At 38.4% G+C, this 25,828-nt stretch overlaps 1 protein-coding gene across 3 annotated transcripts in view; it reads right to left on the bottom strand.

The window, feature by feature from the left end:
- LOC114049742 (methionine synthase) overlaps positions 1-25,828 on the bottom strand; it is a 134,202-nt gene that overhangs the window by 59,201 nt on the left and 49,173 nt on the right. For all 3 annotated transcript variants that reach the window (XM_027871131.1, XM_027871130.1, XM_027871132.1), the window contains exons 12-15: positions 23,335-23,414; positions 17,559-17,671; positions 9,621-9,761; positions 4,442-4,627 (exon numbers count right to left, since the gene is read on the bottom strand). In XM_027871131.1, the coding sequence (XP_027726932.1) occupies positions 4,442-4,627; positions 9,621-9,761; positions 17,559-17,671; positions 23,335-23,414 (520 nt within the window). The remainder of the gene's footprint in view (positions 1-4,441; positions 4,628-9,620; positions 9,762-17,558; positions 17,672-23,334; positions 23,415-25,828) is intronic.

Below are 25,828 nucleotides of genomic sequence, written 5' to 3'. Positions count from 1 at the left end.
CACACACACACACACACACACACACACACACACACACACACACACACGAGGGCAATGAGTTTTCATATGGTTGCTTTTTTTCCCCCACAAACACTCCAGAACTCAAATACAAAAATGTGGACTATCCATCAGAGAGTTTACTTTGCAAGCACAACCTTCTTCTTCCGTTATGCTGTCACTGCATTTGCTTTCAGAGCTTACATGCCATACGAGTTATTCTGAACTTGAAACACCCAAAAAATGGGTATTTCCATGTACATAAAACAAAACAAGATGGATTATTCAAGAAATTGCCTATCTGTATTATGAACAGTCTGCTTTTCCTTTTAAAGATTTAATAAATTTAACATGCAACTTTCAAAGCTGTGCTGCTTGTCTGAGATTCTTTCTGGCCTTCTGTTCTCTTTATGTGCATTTTTTAAAAAATGCTTCCATGACCCTTTCTTTTCTTTTTTCCTTTTTCTGACTGTCTTATTCCTAGCCCATCTTAATCTCTCCCACTCCACCCCAAAATCGGAAGAAAAAGAAAAAAGACAAATTTCTTGTAATAAATATTTATAGTCAAGCAAAAGAAAATGCCGTATTTGCTAGGTTTGTAAATGTGTGCCTTAGTATCCTGAGGGCATTATACCTCTCTGTCAAGAGGTTGGTAACACACTTCATCATCAGTCCTCTGGAATCATGACTGATTATTGCTTGATAAAGTTCTAAAGTCTCTCAGAGTTCTTATTGTCTGTAATGTTGTTACTGTATAAATTGTTCTCCTGGATCTTCTCTCACTTCACTCTGCATCAATTCCCACAAGTCTTCTCAGGTTTTTCCGAACCCATCTCTTACAGCACTATTCTACTGAATTCATAACAAAATTCGTTCAACCTTGTCTTCATTATTTTCCAGGTCTTTGCTATAACAGAAAAAGCTTCTATAAATATTATTATACTTGAGTCCTTTTCTTCTTTCTTTGATCTCTTTGGGATATAAAAGTGCCATTTCTTTATAAATGCATCTCATTTTTTTTTTAAACCCAAATACTATTTTCCTGACCCACCTCATTTACCAAATTTACATTTTGGAAGCAATGTTTGATCACCCACCTTGTTCACAAGATTTAGATCTATTTCAAAAATCAAAACTACCCTCAAAGGAGGAAGATTTGCCACCACCAAAGAATGTACTACTGGTTCTAAGAGCAGAGAGAGGAAAAGTTCAACCCTACGTCATTCAAAGAGTAAGAGCATTGACGGAGTCTGTTTATAGTCTCCTGAAATGACTATGGTGGGGTGGACAACATCCATTTGGCTGCATGAGTTTGCATATGTTTGTTCAAAAAGGGGCTCTCTAGGCAGAGCCAATTACAACTAATAGCAAATGAGAGGGAGGGGAAAGGAAGGTTCCCTCAAAGTTTTTGTGTAGAAGGGCTACCTTTCATTTTCCTGGAGATCACTATGGGGAGAAGGAAAGAATGAGGGGGACAACACATAACAAGGAGGGCCCTGAGCAGGAATGAATGCTGACTTCAAGGTCATTGGGAAGAGATGGGGATGAAAAGCTCATCATCACACTCATAGTAAGTCAATGAAAATTTATTAAGTGCCTTCTACATGCCAGACACTGTACTAAGTGCTGAGGATACAAAGAAAGGCAAAAGGCAGGCCTGCCCTCAAGGAGCTCATAATCTAATGGAAGCGACAATATGCAAACAAATATGTACAAACAAGTTATATATAAGATAAACACAAATAACTAATAGAGGGAAGGCACAAGAATTAAGAGGGATTGGGAAAGGCTTCCTGTAGAAGGTGGGACTTTAGCTGGGACTTGAAGGAAATCAGGGAAGCCAGGAGACGGAGATGAGGTGAGAGAGCATTCCAGGCATGGGTGACAGCCAGAGAAAATGTCCAGAGGTAGCAAATAGAAAGTCTTATATGAGGAACAGCAAGGAGACCAGTGTTACTGGAAGGAAGAGTATGTGGGGTGAGGGAAGAGGTATAGAAAGACTAGAAGGGGGAGAAGAGGAAAGGGTAGCTTATAAAGGGCTTTGAATGTCAAATAGAGGGTTCTGTATTTGATCCTAGAGAAGGTAGGGAACCATAGTAGTTTATTGGGGTATATATCTGTGATACAGTCAGATCTGAGCTTTAGAAAAATTATTTTATTATTTTGGTAGCCAAGTGGAGCATAAACTGGAGTGTAAAGAGACTTGTGGCAGGCAGGCAAATCATTAGGCTAGGACAACAATGCGGGCATGAGGATGGGCTCGCACGAGGACAGTGGTAATGTCAGGAGAGAAGGAAGCATACATGAGAGATGCTAGGATGGCAGAAACGACTGGCATTGGCAACAGACTGGATACAAGAGGTGAGAGGTAGTAAGGAGTAGAGGATGACACCTAGATTGTGAGTCTGGGGAACTGGGAGGATGGTGATGCCCTTGACAATAATAAGTAAGTCTGGAAGGAGAGAAGGTTTGTGGAGAAAAGAAAATAAGTTTAATTTTGGACCTGTTTTAAGTTTAAGACGTCTACAAGATATACGTTTCAAGAGATGTCCAAAAGGCAGCTAGAGATAAGAACTGGAGGTCAACAGAGAGGTTAGAGATGGATTAGGAGATCTGAGAATCAGCAGCATAGAAATTATAATTACATCTATGGGAGCTGATGAGATCACCAAATGAAACAGTATAGGGAAGAGGGACCAAGGCAGAGTCCAGGGGGGGCATCTATGATTGGCAGACGTGACCTGGATGAAGATCCAGCAAAACAACACTGAAAACTAGTGGTCAGATAGGTAGAGCATAACAGGTATTGAGGAGAGGAGGAGAATGGGACACAAAAATAAAACTGGAGGACGTTTCCCACCTATCAGCAGAGAGGTGAGATACCATAGGAACAGAATGAGCCCTATACTGCCAGACGTGGCCAGGGTATTGGACTGTTTTGCAAGGATATGAATAAATAAAAACAGGTTTTTGCTGGAGGGAGTTTTTGTTTTGCTTTGTTTTCAAGCTAACCAATTAGCCTGGAGAACTTTCACATAAGATTTTGAAACATACCAGTAGAGTCCAATTCACCATAGTTTTTTTAAAGAAATGTTCAAAAACACACTGAAAAGCTTACTGAGTTAAATACTTGGATTTCTTTTCCTTTACTAAATCACTCCCAATAACTAACCCATGCTGGTCTGCTTTTCTGAAGATTTTCCCTTCTCCAATTTCCATATAAAATTTGAGCATATAAAAATGCTGAAAGCCCTTAGGAATTCATTCCCTAGGTAAGGCCCACATGTAAGCCAAAATGAAGAGAGGTTACGTAAGACTTAGTAAATGTCATTTATACCTTGGACAGGTTCACAGAAGGTTATTGATGAGGTCAACACTTGGTCGTCTCCAACAAAATTCTGGCCAAATTCAATAGCCACTATTAGGACCATTACCATCAAAAGGCATAGTCCTCCTTTCCATTAACTAAGCATGTGAATACTAAGTATTTTGAGTGACTGGTCAAAGGAAGAGATTGGACAGTTTTCCATGATGTCTGCAATCCTAATAACTCTGCAAACGGAATTTTAAAAAATGATAATACATACATACGTACACACACACATATACACATATATTTATAGACACATGTACATATCAGAAGCCAAGAACTGGAAGTCAAGTGGTCTCCTATTAAGTCAAGAAAGGCTGAATAAATTATATGAATGTAATAAAATACTATTGCATCATAAAAAAATGACCCAAAATGATATAGATGAACAGGGAAGTATTAGTACTTCCATGTCAAATTTAATACAGATTTTTAAAAACAAACTGTACATTAACAGAGATGCATGATCTTGTAGACATGATCTCTTTCTTTTCTCCTTTGCATATGGAAGCTTCATATTTGCTGACACTTGTCAAATTCATATTCAAATAATGAGTTTTGAAGATATCAATAATTTTTTTAATTAAAAAAATAGGGTTTCATGTTTTTTACTGAGGAGGGGGATGAGAGATATGGAACACTACATAGAATATCAGACTGGAGGTGGGGGTGGGGGACAGCCATTAGACATTGTGATAGGCTAGTGATGTTTTCTAAAAGGGTACATCAATCAAAAACAGGCTTTTGCTGGGGAAGGGGATCAGTAATGGCTGCTTTTTTTTTTTTAACCAACCAATTAGCTTGGAAAACTTCCAGGTAAGCACCCCAGGATGGCAGATAGAGTGTTTAAAAAGTTTTGGAATTCTGAATTAATTAGTTTTGCTGAAAAACTGTTTTTTCACCTCTTTTTTTAGTAAGAACACTAAATGGCAATAAAAAATTATTTTTAAAAGCATTTTAAAGAAAATGAGGTTTCAGAGGATGTGTCTGACACTACATTTAAAGGTTTCAAATAATGAAAAGGTGCATAAAAATCAAGAAAAAAGGAGGAACTGAAGAAAAGAAATCACTTACTTGACCCACTTCATCAAATGCCATGACCACCACAGCAGCTCCATACTTCTTGATCTTTCTAGCCTTCTCCAGGAAGTCATCCTCACCTTCCTTCAGACTAATGCTGTTGACAACACACTTTCCTTGGCAGCATTTTAACCCAGCCTCTATCACAGCAAAGTTGGAAGAGTCAATACACAATGGTACCTACAATTAGAACAGAGAAGGATGGAAAAGGAGTCCAAATTATTAATTAATTTCTCCTCTGCTTTTCAAATCTCTTTTGTGTTTGTTTAGATTTATTTGTTGACAATCTCTTTTTCAAAAAATGTATGTTCAGTTCGCTTATCTTCTTTTCTATTTTGTTTAAGATTTTTTTAGCGGCATCCCAGAATTTGGGAAATGTTGTTTTGTCATTATCATTTTCTTTCACATAATTATTAATGATTTCTAAGATGTTCTTTGACCTACTCATTATTTAGGATTTCATTAAATCTACATTTGGATCAACTGTGTCTTTTGTTTGTGCTCCTTAAACTGATTACTCTATTTATTACATTATGAGCTGTAAAGAATATGCTTACTATTTCTACTTCTTTATTTATTTGCAATTTCTCTGTGCCCAAATAAAAGGTCAATTTTCATAAAAGTTCCACATGTTCCTCAAAAGTACATATATTACTTAGCAGTTCAATTCAGAAAATGCCCTAAGTCTTTTATCTCTAGTTTCTCTAGTAGTTTGTTCAAACTCTGTATTTCCCTTTTGTTAATCATTTTACTTCATTTGTCCAAAACTGAAAGGATATTGAAGTTCCCTACTATTGTATTACTATGTCTTTTTAAAATTCAATTATTTTTTTCTTTATGAAGTTAAATGCCATGGCATTTAGAACATACAAGTTTGAAATTGATTTATGACCCCTTTCAGAATAATGTAGTATCCTTTTTTAAAATCATTTTTATGTTGCAAATTTTTTTTGCTATCTAATAGCACAATTGCAACTGCTTTTTTGTATTTGCCTGATGCATGGTTGATTTTGTTCTGGCCCCTCATTTTCATTCTAGGTAATTTTTTTTGCTTTTTAGGTGTGTTACTTGTAAGCTATAAATTGTGGGGTTTTGCTTTCTCATTCAATCTATCACTCCTTCATTTTACTGGATTGTTTATTCCATTCACATTTAAAGTTATCAGGTTTATATTTTCTTTCATTCACCACTAACACTGAATGAGGTTTTTTTGGTTATTGTTTTTGTTCCTCTTCCTTTGTAAAGACAGTTATTCTTGCTTAATTTACGTGAAGGCAATCCAATTCCCCCAGGATCTCTTCCCCTCAGCCTCAAGCCCTATGCCCTCCCATTTATCACTCCCTTCCTCAGTTTTGAGTTTTACTTATTAATTCATTTTCTCTTCCTTTTATCTAGTCACCTATTGTTCCCCTCTTCTTTCTCTCTCAGTTAAGCAAAATCCTCCCCCTTCAACTTCTTTTATGTGTTCTTTTTTTTATTTTCTGCACATTTTTTAAAAAAAACAATTCGTCCCTTCATTCTCTTTATTAACCTTCCCTTTCTGTTAATTCTAGACTTTTATTTTTTAATTCATGGTTTTAATACCTACTTATGTCTTCTTTATTCTCTATATTCCTCATGGAATTAAAATTTTTCATGCACCTATTTTGAGTTCCCTCTTACAAATACTTTCTATGTTATCACCACCTTGCAGATCTTATTCCCTCCCACCCCTCCTTTTCTTCTAAGGTACTTCATTCTTATTAATTCCAGAAGAGGGAAAAAATGGTTTCATATTGCTCCATAGTAGAAAGTATGGAGTGAGAAATGAGAAGAAAATCTCATTCCATTCCTTTGCAAAGTCAGGGGTCCACAGGCATGGTACACTGCAAATGTTTTTAGACTTTTTTTGATTTACTGATTAGTTTTGCTGATTACCCTCCCTCTATTTTGCTTTTTTCTTTCTTTCTTTTTTAAAACATTATTTGTTATATAGAATGACTCTCTGGGAAGGAGAAGGGAGAGGAAGAGGATATTAGGAGCAATTCTGATGGTGTAAAAAATGCAGCAAAATTTTAATTTGAAAAGATCTGAGGGGCAGGGATTGGTCACTAATGGGGCATATGCTACAGCCAATTTTCCAACATCCCAAACACACACATTTGACTTCACCCAGGCAACACCAAAGTAAAATTAAAACAGGAGCACAGAGGCAAGAGTCTGAAATAATTAGAGGCGCTTTCCCGTCATGAGAGCACTTAGTTGATCCTCAAGCATGGAAAAGGGTTAAGCTAGTATCTGAGAAAGGAACCAATAAGTGTCCCTTTCCCTGGCTTCGGTATCAGCTTACCCACTTCAAGTGCCTAAATGCCAATGTAATCACCTTAATATAGGATTTAGGCATCTCAAAGTCAGACACTGCTCTGTCTTCAGGATTACTGTGTAGCTTCATGCCCTTCAGAAAAAATCTCCTAGCCAAGGTATTCAAGGCATTCACATTCCTGACTTGAAATAACCCCAGCTTTTGGCATCCAAAGGAAGAAGTAAATGTAGCTTACAGCATCTGGGTAAAAGGCTAACCTAGGTCTGAATGGAAGCAAACAAATGAAAATGTTATATTCCCCTTTAATTCTGACCTAATGTTCTCCTTCAGCAATTCATGCCTTAGCCTCAGAAAAAAAGTGATATAAATAACAAGCCAAGAAAAAAAACCTCAAACGATCATTCAAAGAGGAAAGACGTTTTAAGATTAAGAAGGGCAGCCAGGATGATGCAGCAAACAACCATTACTCAAGGGAAGAGGATCCAGGTCCCTTAGTTTTAATTCCCTAAAACCTGGAGGTCTGCCCTCTATCTAGGCATCTCCACGCTTATCTATTACCCTCCACCAGAGGGTAGCAAAGGAAAGCGAACTGAGTAAGTTACATGAGTGATTATGCTGTTTCTTCTCACTCTGGATTTAAAAAAAAAAATTGAAATTGATGGCAAAAACGAAATTTTTTAACTTTATGCGGTTTTTTTTGTTTGTTTTGATTTCCGAAACTCAATCACTCAGGCTGGAAGTACAGGAGGCTGTGGCCCAAACCCAACGTGATCAGCAGAGAAGCCCTGACAGGCCAGCCCTAATTCTGACTGAGGGCGAATCACTCAGGCAGCATGGTGGGTCCCCCACCCCGGGAGGCTCACCACGCTGGTGCGGGACACCCCCTCGGCTTCAGCTCACCGCAGCAGAGAGCTCCCAAACTCAATCAGTTCACCAGCCTCAGCCTCCCCATCAGCAGCAACTATAAGCATGCATCACCACACCAAGTCATGGATTTCTAAAATGAATACAAAGCCAAGTATGCAAGAAGAGCTACTTGGCAGGAAGGTCATGTCCTTAAAATTGAAAAACTTTTGCTTTTAATATTGCAGGAACTTTAGTCATAGAACTCTCCTGAAGGAAGCAAGATAATAATATAAAAGCTAAGGTTTACTTAACACTTCAAGGTTTACAAAGTGCTTCACAAGTATTTTCTCATGTAATCCTCACAACAACCCTGGCAGGCAGCTGCTATTATTGTCTCCATTTTATAGGTGACGAAAAGGTTAAGTGACTTGGCCAGGGTCACACTGCTGGAAAGTATCTGAGGCCAGATTTGGACTCAAGTTTTTTTGATGCAAGGTCCAGCACTTTTCACTGAGCCACCTAACTGTCTATATTAATGTGCATAAAGTATTCTGCAAAATTTAAAGTATTATACAAAGTCAGTTGCTGCTGCTAGTGGTGCTGTTATTATAAATGGGTATATTACCTTGTTCCCTATATTGCAGAAGTGGGGGCACGGGGTATAGAACACCATATACATTGTCAATCCCAGTCAATGTGTTGGGTCATTGCACTGACCTGCTTTTTTTGCCCTTTTTAAAAAAAAAAATCTTTGCTCTTAAGAGATGGCTCACTCAAAAGAGAAAAAGAGACATTTGGAAACTGATGTAGAAACAAAAATCATTAATAAAAATCTTAAGTGGCTATATTTTAGTATTAGAGCTCTGAAATCAAGGCTTGATTTCAACTCTTCAATGACTAACCTTGAACAACTTACTGATTTACAACTTGATAACCTTGTCAAATAAAAAAAAAACATCCTTAGTACTAGTGGCAGTAAATATTTACTACCACTTTTGGGAAAAGTGCTTTGAGAGGCACGAATGAAGGATGAAAGACTAGAAACATTAGAACTTTCTCCCAGCCTATTTCTCCTAAAACGCTTAAACCTACACTAAGACTTTTGGGACACTCTACATTTGACAAAATCTAATTTCCCATCTCTAAGGTAATATCATTAATTCTTAAAATAACAGCTAGTTGGTGGGAGAGGAACCTCTGGAACCCCCTCCCCATCAGCTCATCCATCTTTAACAAAAACAGAAAATCATGGGGCATGATGGGAGGAAATTAGGTCAGACAATATTGTTTCCATCTTCAATTTGACTAGCTTCGCTGACCTCCCTCCTCCTTGAAGGATTAACTAAGTCCTTTTATATTTATGCTGGAAGAGACAAAAGATTAAGTAGCAATAACATGAAAGAGCTAAGGATTTCATGCCGAGCTGGTAATGTACCTCTTACAGATCTAAGAGATGTAGAATGAACCAACATGTACATTTACAGAAACTTGGGAATAAATTAAGAATAGTATTCAGCATTTTGAACACTTGTTGGGTCCAGAAACCACTCTTCAAAGAGTGGAATACTAGGCATAGAGTCAGAATCCTATTTCAGATACTTAGTAGCTGTGTGATCCTGGGCAAGTCACTTGACGACTCTGAGACTCAGTTTTCTCATCTGTAAAACAGGGATAAACCCAACCACCTGATAAGGTTTCTTTGGAAGATGAAAAGAGAAAATGTGAGGAGAGTATTTTCTGAACCTTACGATGCTACCCTAAATATTGGTTGTTATTGCTGCTGCTGTCACTATCATCAACATCAACATCATCATCAATCCATCCATCCATCCATCCATCCATCCATCCATTCATTCAGGAGGTTCAAGGCAAGAAACAGCAAAGAAGATACTTGCTCCAGGACAATGTACTTTAAAAACTCTAAAGAAAGACAAATTCATGACCTATGTGATTAAAAGGGTGCCCAAACAAGCTGAAACAAGTGTAACGAGAGTAACATAACACCGTGATTAAATTAAGCACTACCTTGGCAATATCAGGTTCAGAAGCAATGAAGTTACAAAATTTGGTCATAGCACTGGGGCCATCCAACATTCCATCATCCATGTTAACATCCAGAATCTGAGCTCCCATCTCCACTTGGGCTTTACCCACACTCAGAGCTTCCTGTAGGAGAAACAAAAGAGATGCATTAAGACTCCTGACCCAATGCAGCAGAAGGCACCACATTTACTTATCTCTTATTATACCATGATCATTTGGGTTAAAAAGTAAAAATCACAATCCATGGTACTAATGTTATCTTAAAATTCCAAAGGAAATTCTCAATCAGTCTCTCTTACGTTTAGATACATCTTCCATGTTATCAGTTATCTTCCAGTCTCCCAGACTAGAAATAAGAATCATTCAATGAGAGAATAACACTTCTGGTCCTTCTCTTGCCTTTTCCTCTTACACGACCTGTCACCAAATCCTGTTGATTTTTCCTTAAGACACCACCATTTTGAAGCTTTCCTTTTTAACCAGAAGACTTCCATGCTTGTCCAAGATTTTACTGCATCATGCAACATACTCTAAAACCCCTCAAATCCAGGGTCTTCCCATCAATCTATTTAGCTGTCAGACTAATCTTTCTAAAATAGCACTTTCATCACATCATACCCTATACTCAAGAATCCATAAAGTCTCCTTATTATCTGTCAGGCACATCAAAACCAAACTGCTCCATCTAGTTTTCAGGCCCAAAATGATCAGATGTCATCCTAACACGACCATATGAATTTTCCATTTGTCTCACAAAATGCTATTTCCATCCCAGTCAGGTTTGTCTTGTAGCCCTTCCTCACACACATCAGGTTCATTCCTCTTTCCGTGCCTTTGCTCATGGTGTTTCCTTTGCCTAAAAAGCAGGTTCCCTTCAATTACCAAAATCCTTCTTGTATCTCAAGGCCAAATGCACATACCACCTTCTTCATTAAGTCTTTTCCATTAACTGCCCTCACTTTTGATCACTCTTTCCCTTCTCAGAACTTCTACTGCACTAAAAAAAAGGACAACTATTTAATATCTTAAGAAATTGTCAATTATTTTTCTTATGCTCATTTCATCTCCATAATTGGTCCATAAGCTAAGGCTAAGGCTGTATGTCTTCTAAAAGTGGCTGTCACATAGGAGGTACTCATTAAATATATGCTGACTGATGGATACAGTAGAGTCACATGTATGCATGTGTATGTGTCTATATTAGTCTTCTTGGCATGAAAAAAGGAGATGATAAGTACCAGACATTCATGTTCTCATAGCATGGAAATTACAGTTGAGTTTTTTCTAACCCTAAGAAGACCAAATTGAAATTTACAGTACTTACTGAGACAGAGAAGGAATAAGGGTTTTTAATTTGTATCACAAAAATAACATTGATTATTACCAAGAGAATGGTTTCAAAGAATTACAACCCAAAGACAATTTTTGTTAATAGCAGTTGTGTCCCACACATACATACATAAATGAAAGATAATAGCAGTGAGTAGTAAATGGGAACTCTAGGTTTCACAGGGTCATAGATGATGAAAAAAAAAAAAAAAGTAAGTTTGAGAAACAGATCTCGAGCTTTACACAGACACCTGTTAACGTAGTGATGGAGGTATTCAATTATCCAGGCATCTGCTGGAGCTCTCCCTCTGGCAAAAGTAGAGCAACTAATACCTTCTTCACTTAATAATAATCTCATCATTTGATAAAGTGAAAAAATAAGCAAGAAGTTATATCTTGGTTCTGATTCTAACTATTTAGAAATATAGGGAGAAACTATTTGCCCAAGTAGAAATGATGGGAACCTTAGAAGGAAATGATTACTATATCCTAGAGTTTGTGGTAGAGGAGAAGAAAGTCAGACTGTCTGACATGTACCTGCCATTTTGAGAATGCACATTTCGAAGAGTTCAGAGGAAGGATAGAAGAATCCCATGAATTAAAATTCTCCAGTGGAAGACAGGGATAGGAAACTCTCAAGAATAAAATCTGGACACCCCAAAGGGAAATAATTCTGTTGAAGTTTAAAAAACAAAACAAAACAAAAAACAACCCTTTATTTAAACAGACCAGTGTGGTTAGAGATAACTCACCAACCAACAAAATTTTTGAAAGATACATACAAAAGATGGGAAAAGGAGCAGGTAACATGAGGTTGAATTGTCCTGTAAAAAGGACTGCTAGAACTCAGAATGACTTGAGGCTGGTAAGAAAAAGGAGGGGTTTTATGGATATACTGGGAGAAAGTGGAAGACCAAAGAAAGGGCAGCACTGCTTATACATGTCTCCTTAAGGCCCCTGATGTAAGTAGCACGTAAGAACAAAAAAGGCAGAAAAAAATAGTTTTTGTGTAAAGGAAGAGATTTCTATTAATTGTCAAAGGATGTAACAATAGATTGCTGCTATTAGGGATGAACATTCCGATGGCTGATATGAGAAGAAAAGGAATTTTTGTTTTACTATAAATTGCTAAAATATGTGTATGAAGAAAGATGACTTTAAGACAGGATTTGGACAGGTTTAGAAAGAAAATTATAGTTATTATAAATGTGAGGACCTGGAACTCAAATTCAAAGTGTGGTGATGCGTCACTTGTGTGGAAATGGTTTAATGCTGTAAAGAGGAAGAGAAAGTTTCTTATTTATTGAAACTAGATAAGCACGAGTAGGAAAAAAAAACAGTTTCAAGGACACCAAAGAGATGGAGGAGTCCATCAAGAACTTTAGAGCTTTCTCTTTGCTCTCCTTTGACCTCACTGGCTTAACGTTCCAACGGCAACTAATGCCCTTCAGCACCACCTGCAGGTGAAAACAGGTAAAGCTTTTTTTTTCAGAAACACATGTTGTTCTCTGGGGCCACCTTTGGCAAACCTTGAAGCTTTATTTAAAAAAAAAAATACACATACACACACACAAATAACCCCACAAAGAGCTACTAATAATACTTCTCGTTCAGTCGTGTCTAACTCTTTTGGGGTTGGTTTGTTTTTTTGGCAAAGATACTGGAGTGTTTTGCCATTTGCTTCTCCAGCTCATTTTAAGATGAGGAAAACAGGCAAACAGGATTAATAACTTGCTTAGGGTCACACAGCTAGAAAGTATCTGAGGCCAGATTTGAACTCATGAAAATAAATCTTCCTGACAACAAGCCAAATATTCTATCTGCTGTGCCACCTAGCAGCCTAGCACTTATGGTATCTGTAATATTTTTGTTATTAAGAAGATAGTTTGCAGTGGACAGAGCACCGGCCCTGAAGTCAGGAGGACCTGAGTTCAAATCTGGCCTCAGACCAAACACTTGACACTTACTAGCTGTGCGACCTGGGCAAGTCACTTAACCCCAACTGCCTTAAAAAAAAAAAAGAAGAAGAAGATGGTTATCTTTAAGACCCAAGAGAGGCAATATTATGAGAACTGATTTATGAATATACACACCATTAACATAAATAAATACACTACGCACATGTGTTATCTTGTGAGGGGGTGTTTGGGTATATAGAAACACATTGGGTCATGGCTAAAGAGCCAGAGTGGTGAACAGAGGAAGTATATTTTTTTCAACCACAGGATTACTCTCGGACCCTTGGCAGTGGTGGTCTATCTCTGGGATCTTAGACTTGTTGAAGTGGGAGAGCAGGACTGGAGGGAGCAAGCCTCTAGCAGTATGTTTATATCCCATTTTGTCTACAGAGCTTACTATACGACATTTCTATATTTCATAAGGTTGGATGGGATGATGATATCTGATGATGGAAAGACTACCTGTTCAATTCTAATTTTGCTTCTGTCTTCTCTATTAGAGATTTTTGCAATGGACATGACAAAACAAAAATAACTAAATAGGAACCAATTACAAAGATAACAAAAGAGATCTTAAGAGAGCAATTAGCTGATGAACTACAGAAGAACTACACCTTTGCATAGTAAAAAATTAGCAGATATGACTGCTGACACTATCTGAAAGATTGTAGAGAACAGAATATATCTTCCAAGACTGAAATCCAAAAGAAATAAAATGGAGTCTGCAAACTATCGGTAGGTCCCAAGTAGTGCAAATAATGGACCCCGTGAAGTGGTCATATACATTCAAATTCACACCATTAAAAATTATATAACTATGTAAAATATAGTAACTGGTCCAGTCCAATGGAACTATGTAGCACGAAATAGAAGAATGCAACCACTTCAGGGATTTTTTTTTTTTAATTTTATTTGTGTGACCCTAAGCAAGTTAAAAGTCCTAGCAGATGAAGGTAGCTAGGTAGCCCAATGGATAAAGCCTGAGTCTGGAGTCAGAAAGACTTGAGTTCAAATCCTATTTCAGACACTTGCAAGCTGTGTGACCTCAGGCAAGTCACCTTAGCCTCTGTCTGCCTCAGTTCCCTTATCTGTAAAATGGGAATAATAACAGCACCTATCTCCCAGGGTTGAAGTGACAATCAAATGAGATATTAATTATAAAGGGCTTAGCATAGTACCTAGCACTGTAAATGCTATGAAAATGTTAACTACTACTATTATAAACCACTAAGCTTGACTTTGATTCATGGGAAACCTCTAGAATACAGATGGTCAGTAACATCTAGAAAAGGTACTAGTGATTCCAATAAGTCAAAATGGCTTCATAAAGAACAGGCGATGACAGATGAACTTGGTAGGTCAGGAAAACACGGTTATTGACAGCCTGCCTAAAGTCTAATGAATTGTCTGATAAAAATGTTTCATGCTATTCTTGTGGAAAAGACAAAGAGACAAAGCCTACGCAGTAACATAATTAGATGGCTTTGGAACTGGTTGAATGGCCACACTCAAATAGTAGATGTTAATGGTTCAATGAAAACTTGGCTAACTTGACTGGTCTCCTCTAAGAGTGGACAGGATCTGTGCTTGATACTGTACTATGTAATATTAATTAATGAATTAGATAAAAAACATATAATCATCAAAACTGCAGATGACAAATAACTAGGAGGGATAGCTAATGCACTGTATGTCAAACTGCAAAAAAGATCTCACCAGGCAAGAGCATTGGCCTGAATCTATCAAAATAAAATTCAATAGGGACAAATATAAAATCTTACATGGATTCAAAAAATCATCTTCACACCTGTAAGATGAGAGAGGCAATTTTAGACAGCCATGTCTGAAAAATATCTGAGGATGTCAATAGAATGAAAGTTCAATGAGTGCACAATATTATACGTTAGCCTAACAAACTAATAAGATAATCAATATGAGGCAAAGCTTCCCAGAACAAAAAGATCCTTCTGCACTCTGCACTGGTTGGTGCACACATGCGGAATTGTATTTATTTCTGCCCGCCACAGTTTAGGAAGAACATTGATAAGCCAGAGAACATCCTCAGGAGGGTAGCCAGGATAGTGAGAGATCTTAAGTCCATGGCATAGGAAGGAACCAGGAATGTGTAGCTTAGAGAAAAGAGAAAACAAGGGGGAAAAAATACCTTTCTACAAGGATCTGAAAGGTTATCATAGGGAAGAGAGATTAGACTTGTGTTGTTTGGCCTCAGAAAATGAAAAACGAATAATGAATGGATAGAAGTTATAAACAGGCAAATTTATACTTGATGTCAAGAAAAACTTCCTAAGAAGTAGTTATTCAAAAATTTAATGTGCTGCCTCAAGAGGTAGTTGGTCCACCCTCATTGGAGGATTTCAAAGAAGAATGGATGACCACTTACAAGTAGACTATGGTGGGGACTATGTTTTGGGTACATATTAGACTAAAGGAAATCCCTTCCAACTATAAAATTCTATAATTCTGTGAGTTATATCTGCTAAAAAATGAGAAGACCTACCTTGAGAGGAATGAGCTGCCTATCCCTGATAGTGTTTAAGTGAGTTAGATGAGCATCCATCATGGATGCAATAAGACAGTATTCACCACTTTGAGTAGGAAGATGCATTCTAAAATTTTTATGAGTGATAATAATAATTGCTAGACAACTTCAGAAGAGGGAAAGATTCCAGGAAGATGTGGGGCATGACCTTTGAAAACTGAGTAGAATTTGGATATGGGAAAAGACATACTGGGGAAGGGGTGTACATTCTGTATTTCCAGGTCTAACTTTACTCTTGTCTTCCAGTATAATTCTAATTGCCTATTGTAGTGGACATCTCAAAGTGGATCTCCCACAGATATGTTGAACTAAACATATCCAAACTGAATTCATTATCTTTCCCCTCAAAATCCTCTTCTCTTCCAAACTTACCTACTATTGTCAAGGGGACCATCGTCTTCCCAGTTACTCAGGCTTAGAGTCTAGGTATCATCCTCGACTCCTAGCTATCTCTCATCCCCCATATCCAATCTATTGCCAAGTACTTTCAATTTTACCTTTCTAACACCTCCCAAAGATACCCCTTTCTCTCCTCTGACATGGCCACACTCTGGTCTCATCACTTCATTGCAATAACCTACTGGTTGATCTTGCCACAAGTCTCTCCCCATTACCTAAAGCACAGGTTTGACCATGTCACCTCCTTACTCAATAAACTCCAGCGGCTCCCTATTCTTCTGGTTGACATTTTAAATCTTTTGTAAACCCCCTCCTCCCTGACCTTTCCTGTCTTCTTATACCTTAACTCTCCACATACTCTGTGATCCAAGGACATTGGCCTCCTTGCTGTTCCTGACTCCAGGCAGTTTCACTGCCATCTCCCATGCCTGGAATGCTCTCCTTCCTCATCTCTACCTTCTGGTCTTCCTGACTTACTTTGAGTCCTAGCTAAAATCCCATCTTCTACAAGAAGATTTTCCCAATCTCCCTCAATTGTGGTGCCTTCCCTCTGTTGATTACTCCCAGTTTATCCTATTTGTTCGCAAGTTGTCATCCACATTAAAATGTGACTGCCTTGAAAGCAGGGACTGTCTTTTCCCTTTCTTTACATCCCCAGAACTTGGTACAGTACATGGCACACAGTAGGTGACTAATAAATGCTTACTGACTGAAGGGACAAGAGGCACACACAAAGTAGAAAGGCAGAAATGGATAAGGCAGTGCGGGGGCAGGGAGGGGGGAGGAGGGCAATGAGTTGAGGGGTCTAGCACAAGAGGAGATTAGTGTACTAGGAATTAATGGAAGATAGGATTGGAAAGGTAGTTTAAAGTCAGGAATCAAGGCCATGAATGTGGCACAAAAGTCTGGACTTTTTGTTGTGGATAATGGGGAACCACTTTGAGTCTTAAAGCAAGGAAGAGTGATATTACACACAAGCGGCACTTTAGGAAGATTACTATGGTATATCTTGCAGGATGAATTGGAGTTGGGGAGACTGAAAGCAGGAAGATCAATTAGAAGAAATTACAATAGTATAGGCTTGAAGTAATGAGAGTGTGAATGGGTAGAGGGGCAGAGAGAATGGAAAAGCAAAACAAACAGGATAGCAAGAGTAACACATGCATTATGTCAAATCTCTTCAGTTTAGATTTTTAAGCTTCATTTTGACATGATTTTAATCTTAATAGCATTCTTAACAAAAATAGAAAAATAATCAATGAAAACATGGAGCAAGCGTCCAAATAATGATTATCCTTCATCCTTCCACCTCTCTTTTCCACACTTCTAAAAAGGATGAGAGGAGAAACCCCAAATGGAGGACATTCCTCCATTTCCCCCCACCCTCTTCCCAAAGCAGGGAAATAAATAGCAGATGATCTGCCTCACACTGCCTCATCCCAATTCTTGAACATGGAGCTTTTGGTGAATAGTAATGGCAGCTTCAATTTTTCTTGAGGCTTAATCCATAACACCCCCATCCCCCCTTCAAGTTCAAAATTGAGCCCAGTTCATCATCTTCTCACATTTACTCAGCACTGTGACTAATAATATCAAAGGTAGAAGCTGATTAATTCACATGCTGTCTAGCAAAAGAAATAGCATATGCTTCAGTGATCTTATTAGGATGCTCACTTCATAGTTTCCTGCCATGACGAGTTTAGCAAACTTCTTTGACCCTGCAACATTACAGCGTTCACCAATATTAACGAAGTTGGTGTATGGTCCAATCCTGAAGGGCTCTAGTCCTAGAAGGGAGAAGCATTTTGAAATATTTGTGAAAATACATGAAGTAGATGATAGGAGATTAAAAACAAATACATCCATGAGAGAAATACCCCCGTGTTCCTCATCTCATCATATTACAATTTGCTATCTATCTTTGCATAAATGGTTCCTCATGCCCAGAATGCTTTTCCTCCACACTTCTGCCTTTTGGTAATCCTGAGCTATACTAAGACTCAGAAATTTCCTACATAAAGCCTTGTTAGTGTTTCCCCCCTTCCCTGAAATTACTTGTTTACTATGCACATATTTTATATTTACTTATCTGAGTGTATCTTATTTTGCAGTAGTAGAATGCAGGTTTCTCGAGGACTGGGCTGTTTTTATTTTTGTTTTTGTATCTCAGAACCTAGCACAGTGCCTAGCACAGAGGAGGTGCTAAATAAGGGCTTGTTGAATTCAATTAAACTGCAAAGCAACAATGAGGGAAAAGAGACCAAGAGGCCATCTTTCCCTGGCTGCTATATACAGAATAACTAAAAGCCTAGCCTGAAGGCAAATACTTCTCTGAGTCTTTTTCCAAACCCTTTCTTAACTATGAGATATATGGAAGACCCATAACCAATTACCTCACTAAAACTATTGAGGCTGAGAAAAAATGGTGACAGAACAATTAATTCATAATTCTTCCCAATCATTAAAAACTGGAAACCAAAGGGATGAAGAGATTCTGAATCTCATTCTGCTAAGGATGTTTTTCAAGCCCTAAAGTAGAACTCAGGGTTAATGCCTTGCCAAAGATATCTCAGAACCTACGGGGAAAGAACACATGACTCATTACCTAATTGGCAACACTGTCCAGTAGGAAAGCATGTGGCCCAGGCATCCAGAGATGACCTTTATTCTAACTCAACTCCTTAACTATTAAATGGGGATAATATCTTCCCAATCTAACTCACTGAGCAACTGGGTGATAAAACGGGAAAATACTTCAGAAAAAATCAAATGCATGACATAAATTAAAGTGTCATTGTGGTAATTACTAGAGGCCATCTCTGGTTCTACCTTTTCACAGTAAATTATTTAGTTCTAACAATGCCTCAGTAGTAGATGCATATGAGCATAAGATTTAAATCTGTAATAGCCCTTAAAGATCATCTAATCTCACCCCTCTCATTTTATGTATGAGGAAATGGAATCACGAGGTTAGGAAACTTGTCTAAGGTCACACAGGTAGTAAACTGCAAGGCTGGTGTTGAATTTGAGTCCTTCAGATTCAATTGCAATTTTCTTTCCACTGTTTAGGAAACCAAATGGTCCCTTTTCTTACTAGACAAAACAAGGTTAAGGACAGAAGTATGATGGCCGGGTGTCTTTTACCTCACCTCCCAAGTTCAGGTGAGGAAAATGATAAAAACAAGATCGTCTCATCCACTTTCCAACTCTCTACCTTGCCTTCCTGTTAGTCTTACTCCCCCTGGATTCTGCCCCTCCTCCAGCAGTCTCCTGATTGTCCCTGACCCTTTGACTGACCTCAAAACTTGCAGGAAAAGCAAGTGAGGATGCCAAAACTTAAACTGGAAGAATTCCTAAGTGATCTCCCTAAAAGCCTTTCATACACAGTACTTCTAATCTATTATGAATGTGATGGAACTGGATACAAAAACAGCCTGTCCTGCTCATAATTTACAGAAGAGCAAGATGGAAGAGGCTGTCTGAAATATCATTTTTAATCTGCTTCAGAGTCATTCTGCGAGCAATTAGAAATAACACATGAAGCTGAAGTTGGAGCCAAAGGGTCCCCTCATTTTTATAAATACACTCTTAAAACAATGGTGTATAGAGAATATCATGGCACGTTATGTAGGGCAGGCTAGGTGGCTCCATGGATAGAGTGCTAGGCTGAGTCAGGCAGACCCGAGTTTAAATCCTGCCTCAGACATTAGCTATGTGACCTTGGGAAAGTCACTTAACCTTTGTTTGCCTCAGTTTCCTCATCTATAAAAAGGGGATAACTGCACCTACCTCCTAGCCTTGTTGTGAAGATCAAATGAGATCATTGTAAAGCACTTAGCATGGTGCCTGGCACACAGTAAACACTATGTAAATGTTAGCTACTGTTATTAATGGTGTATAGAGAACATCATGACACACTGTGTTGGCAGCTACGTGGCATAGCACCAGGCCAGGAATCAGGTAGACCTGAGTTCAAATCCAGCCTCAGACACTTAATAGCCATCACTTAACCTCTGCTTGCCTCAGTTTCTTCAACTATAAAATAGGGCTAACAGCACTTACCTCCCAGGGTTGTTGTGAGGATCAAATGAGATAATTTTAAAGCACATAGCACACTGCCTGCACACAGTAAGCACCATATAAACTTTAACTATTTGTAGTCACAGTAGTACAGGGGAAGAGCTAGCCTTGGTGGCAAGGAGATCTGGCTTTAAGATCCTGAGCAAGTCAGTTCACTTAGTGACCCAGGCAATTGTCTAAGACTGTAAGAACACAGAACGTGCTGCTTTTTTTCTTTGTTGGCAGAGAAACCCAGGACTTCCCTATACTGATGAAATCACATAGGTTCAGTTAAAAAAATTTTTTTACCTAAATTAAATAAAATAAACGTTGTTTGTTTTGTTGTTCAGTCGTTTCAGTCATATCCGACTCTTTATAACCCCATTTGAGGTTTTCTTGATGAAGATACTAGAGTGGTTTGCCATTTCCTTCTCCAGCTCTTTTGCAGATAAGGAAATGAGGCAAATAGTGTTAAGTGACTGACCCAGGGTCACACAGCTAGTAAGTGTCTGAGGGCAGATCTGAAGTCACGAAGATAAGTCTTCCTGACTTCAGGCCTGGCACTCTATCCACTGTGCCACCTAGCTGCCCTAAATAAAATGAATGATCTAAATTAATAGTTCACTTCCTATTCCATGACAACAGACAGGAGAATTTAAATTGTGGCCTCAATTAAGACTGGTATTTCATTTTGAGGTCTTTCAAATGAGATACCAGCCATCTGAGATTACTGTTCCCCTGCCCCTCAGCCTTTTGGGAGGCAGAAGGAGTAAAGGTCTGGTCTTGAGGAAGCATGGCTCTTCTGCCCCATGGCATTTAGATGCCAATTCCTCATCTTCCATCAGTGGCCCTGCTTTGGTTTCCAATAAAATGACTATCTGGAATCTCATCTCCATGCAGTCTGACTCGGCTTTTAGTACTCAAAAGCTCTCATGCCAAGTACCTCCTGATGCCACCCTTACCCCACCCAGCTTCTTTTGTGCAGCGTCTTCATCTGTGCAGCCCTTCATCTGAGGGCAAGAACTATCTTTCCTTTTTGGATCTCCAGCATTTAGCACAGTGCCTGGCACAGAGAAGGCACTTAATAAATGTTTACTGAATGGAATTGAAGGTAGCACATTGAACAGAGCACTGGGCCTGCAGTTAGGAAGCCATGAGTTCAAATCTGGCCTCTTATAAGCTGTGTAATGCTGGGTAAGTCATCTAATCTCTGTCTGCCTCAATTTCCTCAACTGTAAATGGGGATAATAATAGGACCTACCTCCCAAGGTTGTTGTGAGGGATCAAATGAGGTAACATTTGTAAAGTGCTTAGCACAATGCCTGGCTCACAGCAGGCATTTAATAAATGCTTCCTTCCTCCTGTTTCAAACTGACTTCCCTTTTTCTATCAGTCCTGCCTACTTGACACTTGTACTGATGAAAAATTGGATATAAGCTCTGCAAGCATGTATATTTTATTCTGTGTGAATTACGGTAACATAAAAAGCTTTTTAAAATTTTTAAATTGTTAATGTTAAGGTAATGAAAAAACTAAATGATCTCCCTTTAAAGAGATTTAATTGTTGTAAGTGTTTCAATTGTTTAAATTGTTAATTGTTGGTGACAAGTACATGACTGCCATGGTTATCCTGTCTACATGATTTCTTGCTTCTATTTAACGCATATAGCATTCTGCTCAAGTAGATCTTCTGAGAAGTGAAATATCTGTTGGACCCAGGACTAGATTTTAAGGTTTTTCTTTTTCTATGCAGTTCATATGATCTGGTCATATCTTATTTTAGTTCCTTTTTTTTTTTCCCCTCAAACTCATCCTTGAAAAGTCCTTATGTTAGAAGTCAGTAAAAAAAAAAATCCTAGGAAGATACATCTGCTCATAATTAAAAGTTAGTCATTGACAACCACCTCTCTTCTCTTGAACATTCTTAGGTAGGGAGATAGTGAACCATCCCTCTACCTGTCTCCAATTCCACAGCCACATTGCAGTGGTTTGTCATAATCAGCCTCCAATCCCTCTGAAACTGTCTCCCAAGAGGCAGAAGCCAGCCCACTATAGTGGGGGGAAAGCACTGGTCTTAGAGTCAGACTACCTGGGTATAAATCCCCTCTTCTATTATGGGTTTTTGGTTTTTATTTCATCTGACAAAGTAAAGGAAGAAATCAAAATATCTCACAAATTAGTGAGATTTTAAATGATGATCTACCATTTATTAATCGTCATAGTGTCCTTGAGCCCTGGTTTACTCATTTATCAATTGATAAACATGAATTAATTAAGCTCTCCCTATGTATTTCCATGGTATAAGCAGATGGGGGCTGGTCTTGGGGTCCAGAAGACCTGAGTTAAAAAAGACTAGTCTGGATTCAAGTATCGCCTCTGACACCCCCTGGCTATGTGACTCTGGGCCAGTCTCTGGCAAGACTCCTCAGTGCTCTGGGCCACTCTCCCAAGACAGTAAGTTTCAGAGAAGACGCCAACCTGCTTTGGTAGAGTGGGAGGGGGAATTTTCTTCTCTGGGAGTTCCCCAGCTCAATAACATCTCAGGTCCAGTCCCTATCTGTATCCCTGTGGGCCAGATCCTATTAGGTATTAAGGAGATGAAGGCAACCAATGAAACAGTCCTTGCCTGCAAAGAATTTACTTTTTATCAAATGCAAATTCTAGCATCCTTAAATAACACTTGTGTTACTATTAACAACACAGAGCAGGTGTGATAAAAGCACCTGGTAAGCTGTAATGGGCCAGACATATAATCACAGAATCTAATCCAATCACAGATCATCCAATCCAACACCCCCATGTTAAAGATAAGGAAACTGATGTCCAGAGAGCATAGGGTCACATAATCAGAGACCAGTAGAGATGTGCCTCAAATCCAGACTCTCTGACCCCTTCTAGACAGTCATATTGCCTCTACAAGACATTCTTATCACTTCTTTCCCCAAAGGATGAGGAACTAATGAGTTTAAGGGCCTTGATGGATTATGAAACCAAAGTAACTCAAGTCTGGACCACAAGTTGGAGGAAGGCCATGAGCACCTGGCCCTACTCGGTTTGAAGTCTTCAACTTGGGCTAAAAGCTAGTCTTCAAGGAAAATTTGTACTGTGGAAATCCAGTCACTGAGTGAAACCTAGTTAATGTCTGGCCAGATTTTCCAGTTCAGCATTCAAGCTATGTACTTTAGGTGGTCTTCATGTCCCACCCAAAGATAAGTGAGTGACTGCCAGTTAGAAACTCCTATTATAAAAGGATATCTTTTTCTTTGGCTCCACGAACAATTCCCATTCCACACATGATGATATCAACCACCAACAGGCATGAAATGAACACCCACACTGGAATAAATCAATGATCAATGCAATCATAAAGGTTACTGATTTAAGGACTCACCTGACAGCAACATATACCCTTCAAAAACAGCTGCAGGGGGAACTCTAGGTTTACAATTTTTCACAGCTTCTGCAATTTCCCTGAGTTGAAAAACAAAACAAAAACACTAGAACTGTCAACTTAAGATAAACTTAAACTCATTTTAACTATAAAATTTGATCTACTTAACACAACTGTGCAATTGATTATGTGCCTAATTCTAAATTTTCACCAATAATCTTGACTTTTAATTTGCTCAGTAAAGCAGAAAATCATTCATAAATCTTTTATATATTTAAATATAAAAGTTACAAGTAACTTTTATCCACACAGCCACAGTTTGCTGGGCACTCACTATACATGTGACTGGATTTCTAATCTAAATATACATAACAGATCATGCAGTTGATAACAGATTATTTCTAGTTTATTTGAGAAAAGTCACCCGACTGCACATCTCTTAACCCAGCAATCCTACTACTGAACATACAACTCCCAAGGAGGTCAAACACAGACACAGAGGTCAGGTTGCATGTATACCTAAACATTCAGTGTCATTTTTTTGGGCAGTAAAACTAGAAATAAAGTGGATGTCATCAACTTGAGAATGGCCAAATAAATTATGGTAAATGAATGTAATAGAGTATTATTGGGCTGCAAGAAATTATGAATATTTAGAATTCAGAAAAGTATGAGGAGACCTATATGAACTGATTCAGGGAAGTAAGCAGAATCAGAGAAATATAGTTTGTCAATCAACAAGCATTTATTAAGCCCTTACTATGTACCAGGCACTGTGCTAAGTGCTAGAAATATAAAGAAAAGCAAAATCAGTCCTTGCCCTCAAGGAGTTCACATTCTAATGACAATTAGAGAACATATATAAGATAATATACAAATAACTAGGTAGAAACAGGATACATACAAAGTGGATGAAAGGTAATTCCCGAGGAAACAATGACTACAACGACATCAATAAAAACCAACAGTGAAAGGCAGCTATATCCAATTATATCCAATTTTGGCCCCATAGAACAGATAACGAACCAAAATTTTCTCCACCACAAGAGAGGTACAGAGCTGGTAGAGCTGAGCTTCAAATCCAAAGCCTCTGGATGCTGCATCAGCTTTTATACACAATGGCTGTGTTGGATGGTTTTGCTTAAATATTCTACGTCTCTAGTCCTATCCTGTCACCTGAGTAGCAGATCCATATCACCAGCTGACTCTTAGACACCTCAAACTGAATGTTCTACAGACATTTCGAATTCAATATACCTCAAACGGAGCTCTTTATCTTTTCCCAAAACCCTCCCCTTTTCTGAACTTCCCTATTACTGTCAAGAGTACCTTTTCCCATTCACCCAACCTCACATCTTAGGGGATATATCCTAAACTCCTGTTTGCATTCACCCCATACATCCAAATCTACTTTACAAGTCTTCTTTTTTCTACCTTCATTACCACTACAGTATACACTACCTTCTCTGAAGAGAAGTTGCCACAGCTGCCACCCTGGTACAAGCCCCCAGCACTTCTCACATGGATTACTGTAATCCCCTTCTAATTGGCCTCCCTGCTTCACCTTGTTCCTCCATTCAGCTACTCAAGTGAAAGCACAGGACTGACCATATCACACCCTCCTCTCCCCTGATTCAATAAAACTCAGTGGCTCCTTACGACTTCCAGGATCAAATATAAAATTCTGTTTGGCTTTTAAAGCCTTCAGAACCTGGCCTTTTCCTACCTTTCCAGTCTTTCTTACCTGTTACTCCAGTGACACCAATGTTCTTGCTCATACTTTCATAGGACAACTCCATCTCTCTACACCATGACTTTTCACTGCCTACTCCCCATGCCTAGAATGCTCTCCTTATGAACCTCTGCCTCCTGACTTCTCTATTTTCCTTGAAGTCTCAGTTAAAATCCCACTTGATACAGGTCTTTTTTTTTTCATTTAATTTTTAATGTATAGAATAAAACAAGCATTTCCCTAACATATTTTTTAAAAAGATGATTACCCATGAAACTGCAAATTGCTGTTCCTTTTAAATACATAATAAAGTTATCATGTAAATTTCTTTTTAAAGATGGCTACCATCAGACACAAATATGTATTTATCAAAATGCATACATGATCTATATATAAAGAGAGATATTACAAGAAAATCTGAAGAGCAATGAGGTCTTTCTAGGTCTGCCACAGCTCCCACAGCTCCCACATCTCCCACATCTCCACTGCTGTGCCTTCCCAAGATTATTTTCCATTTTCACTGTGTATATATTTCTCTTATATAGTTATTTGTATGTTTGTTTTCTCCTCCATTAGAACGTGAGCTGTGGGAGGACAAGAACCATGTTTTTGTCTTCTTTGTATCCCTAGCACTTACTACAGTTTCAGTGCGAATAGTAAGCACTTAACAAATTCTTATTGATACCTATTAAGGGACAGTTCATTGTGAGTGTCGTGTGCAGAGAATAATACTGGGAAACAAGTGTGATAAATAAAAAAGCA

Source organism: Vombatus ursinus, unplaced genomic scaffold (assembly GCF_900497805.2).
Source record: "Vombatus ursinus unplaced genomic scaffold, bare-nosed wombat genome assembly UNPS02014798.1, whole genome shotgun sequence".
Taxonomy (NCBI): Eukaryota; Metazoa; Chordata; class Mammalia; order Diprotodontia; family Vombatidae; genus Vombatus; species Vombatus ursinus.
Note: the sequence above shows the minus strand (reverse complement) of the source record. Positions and strands in the feature narration are given on the sequence as shown.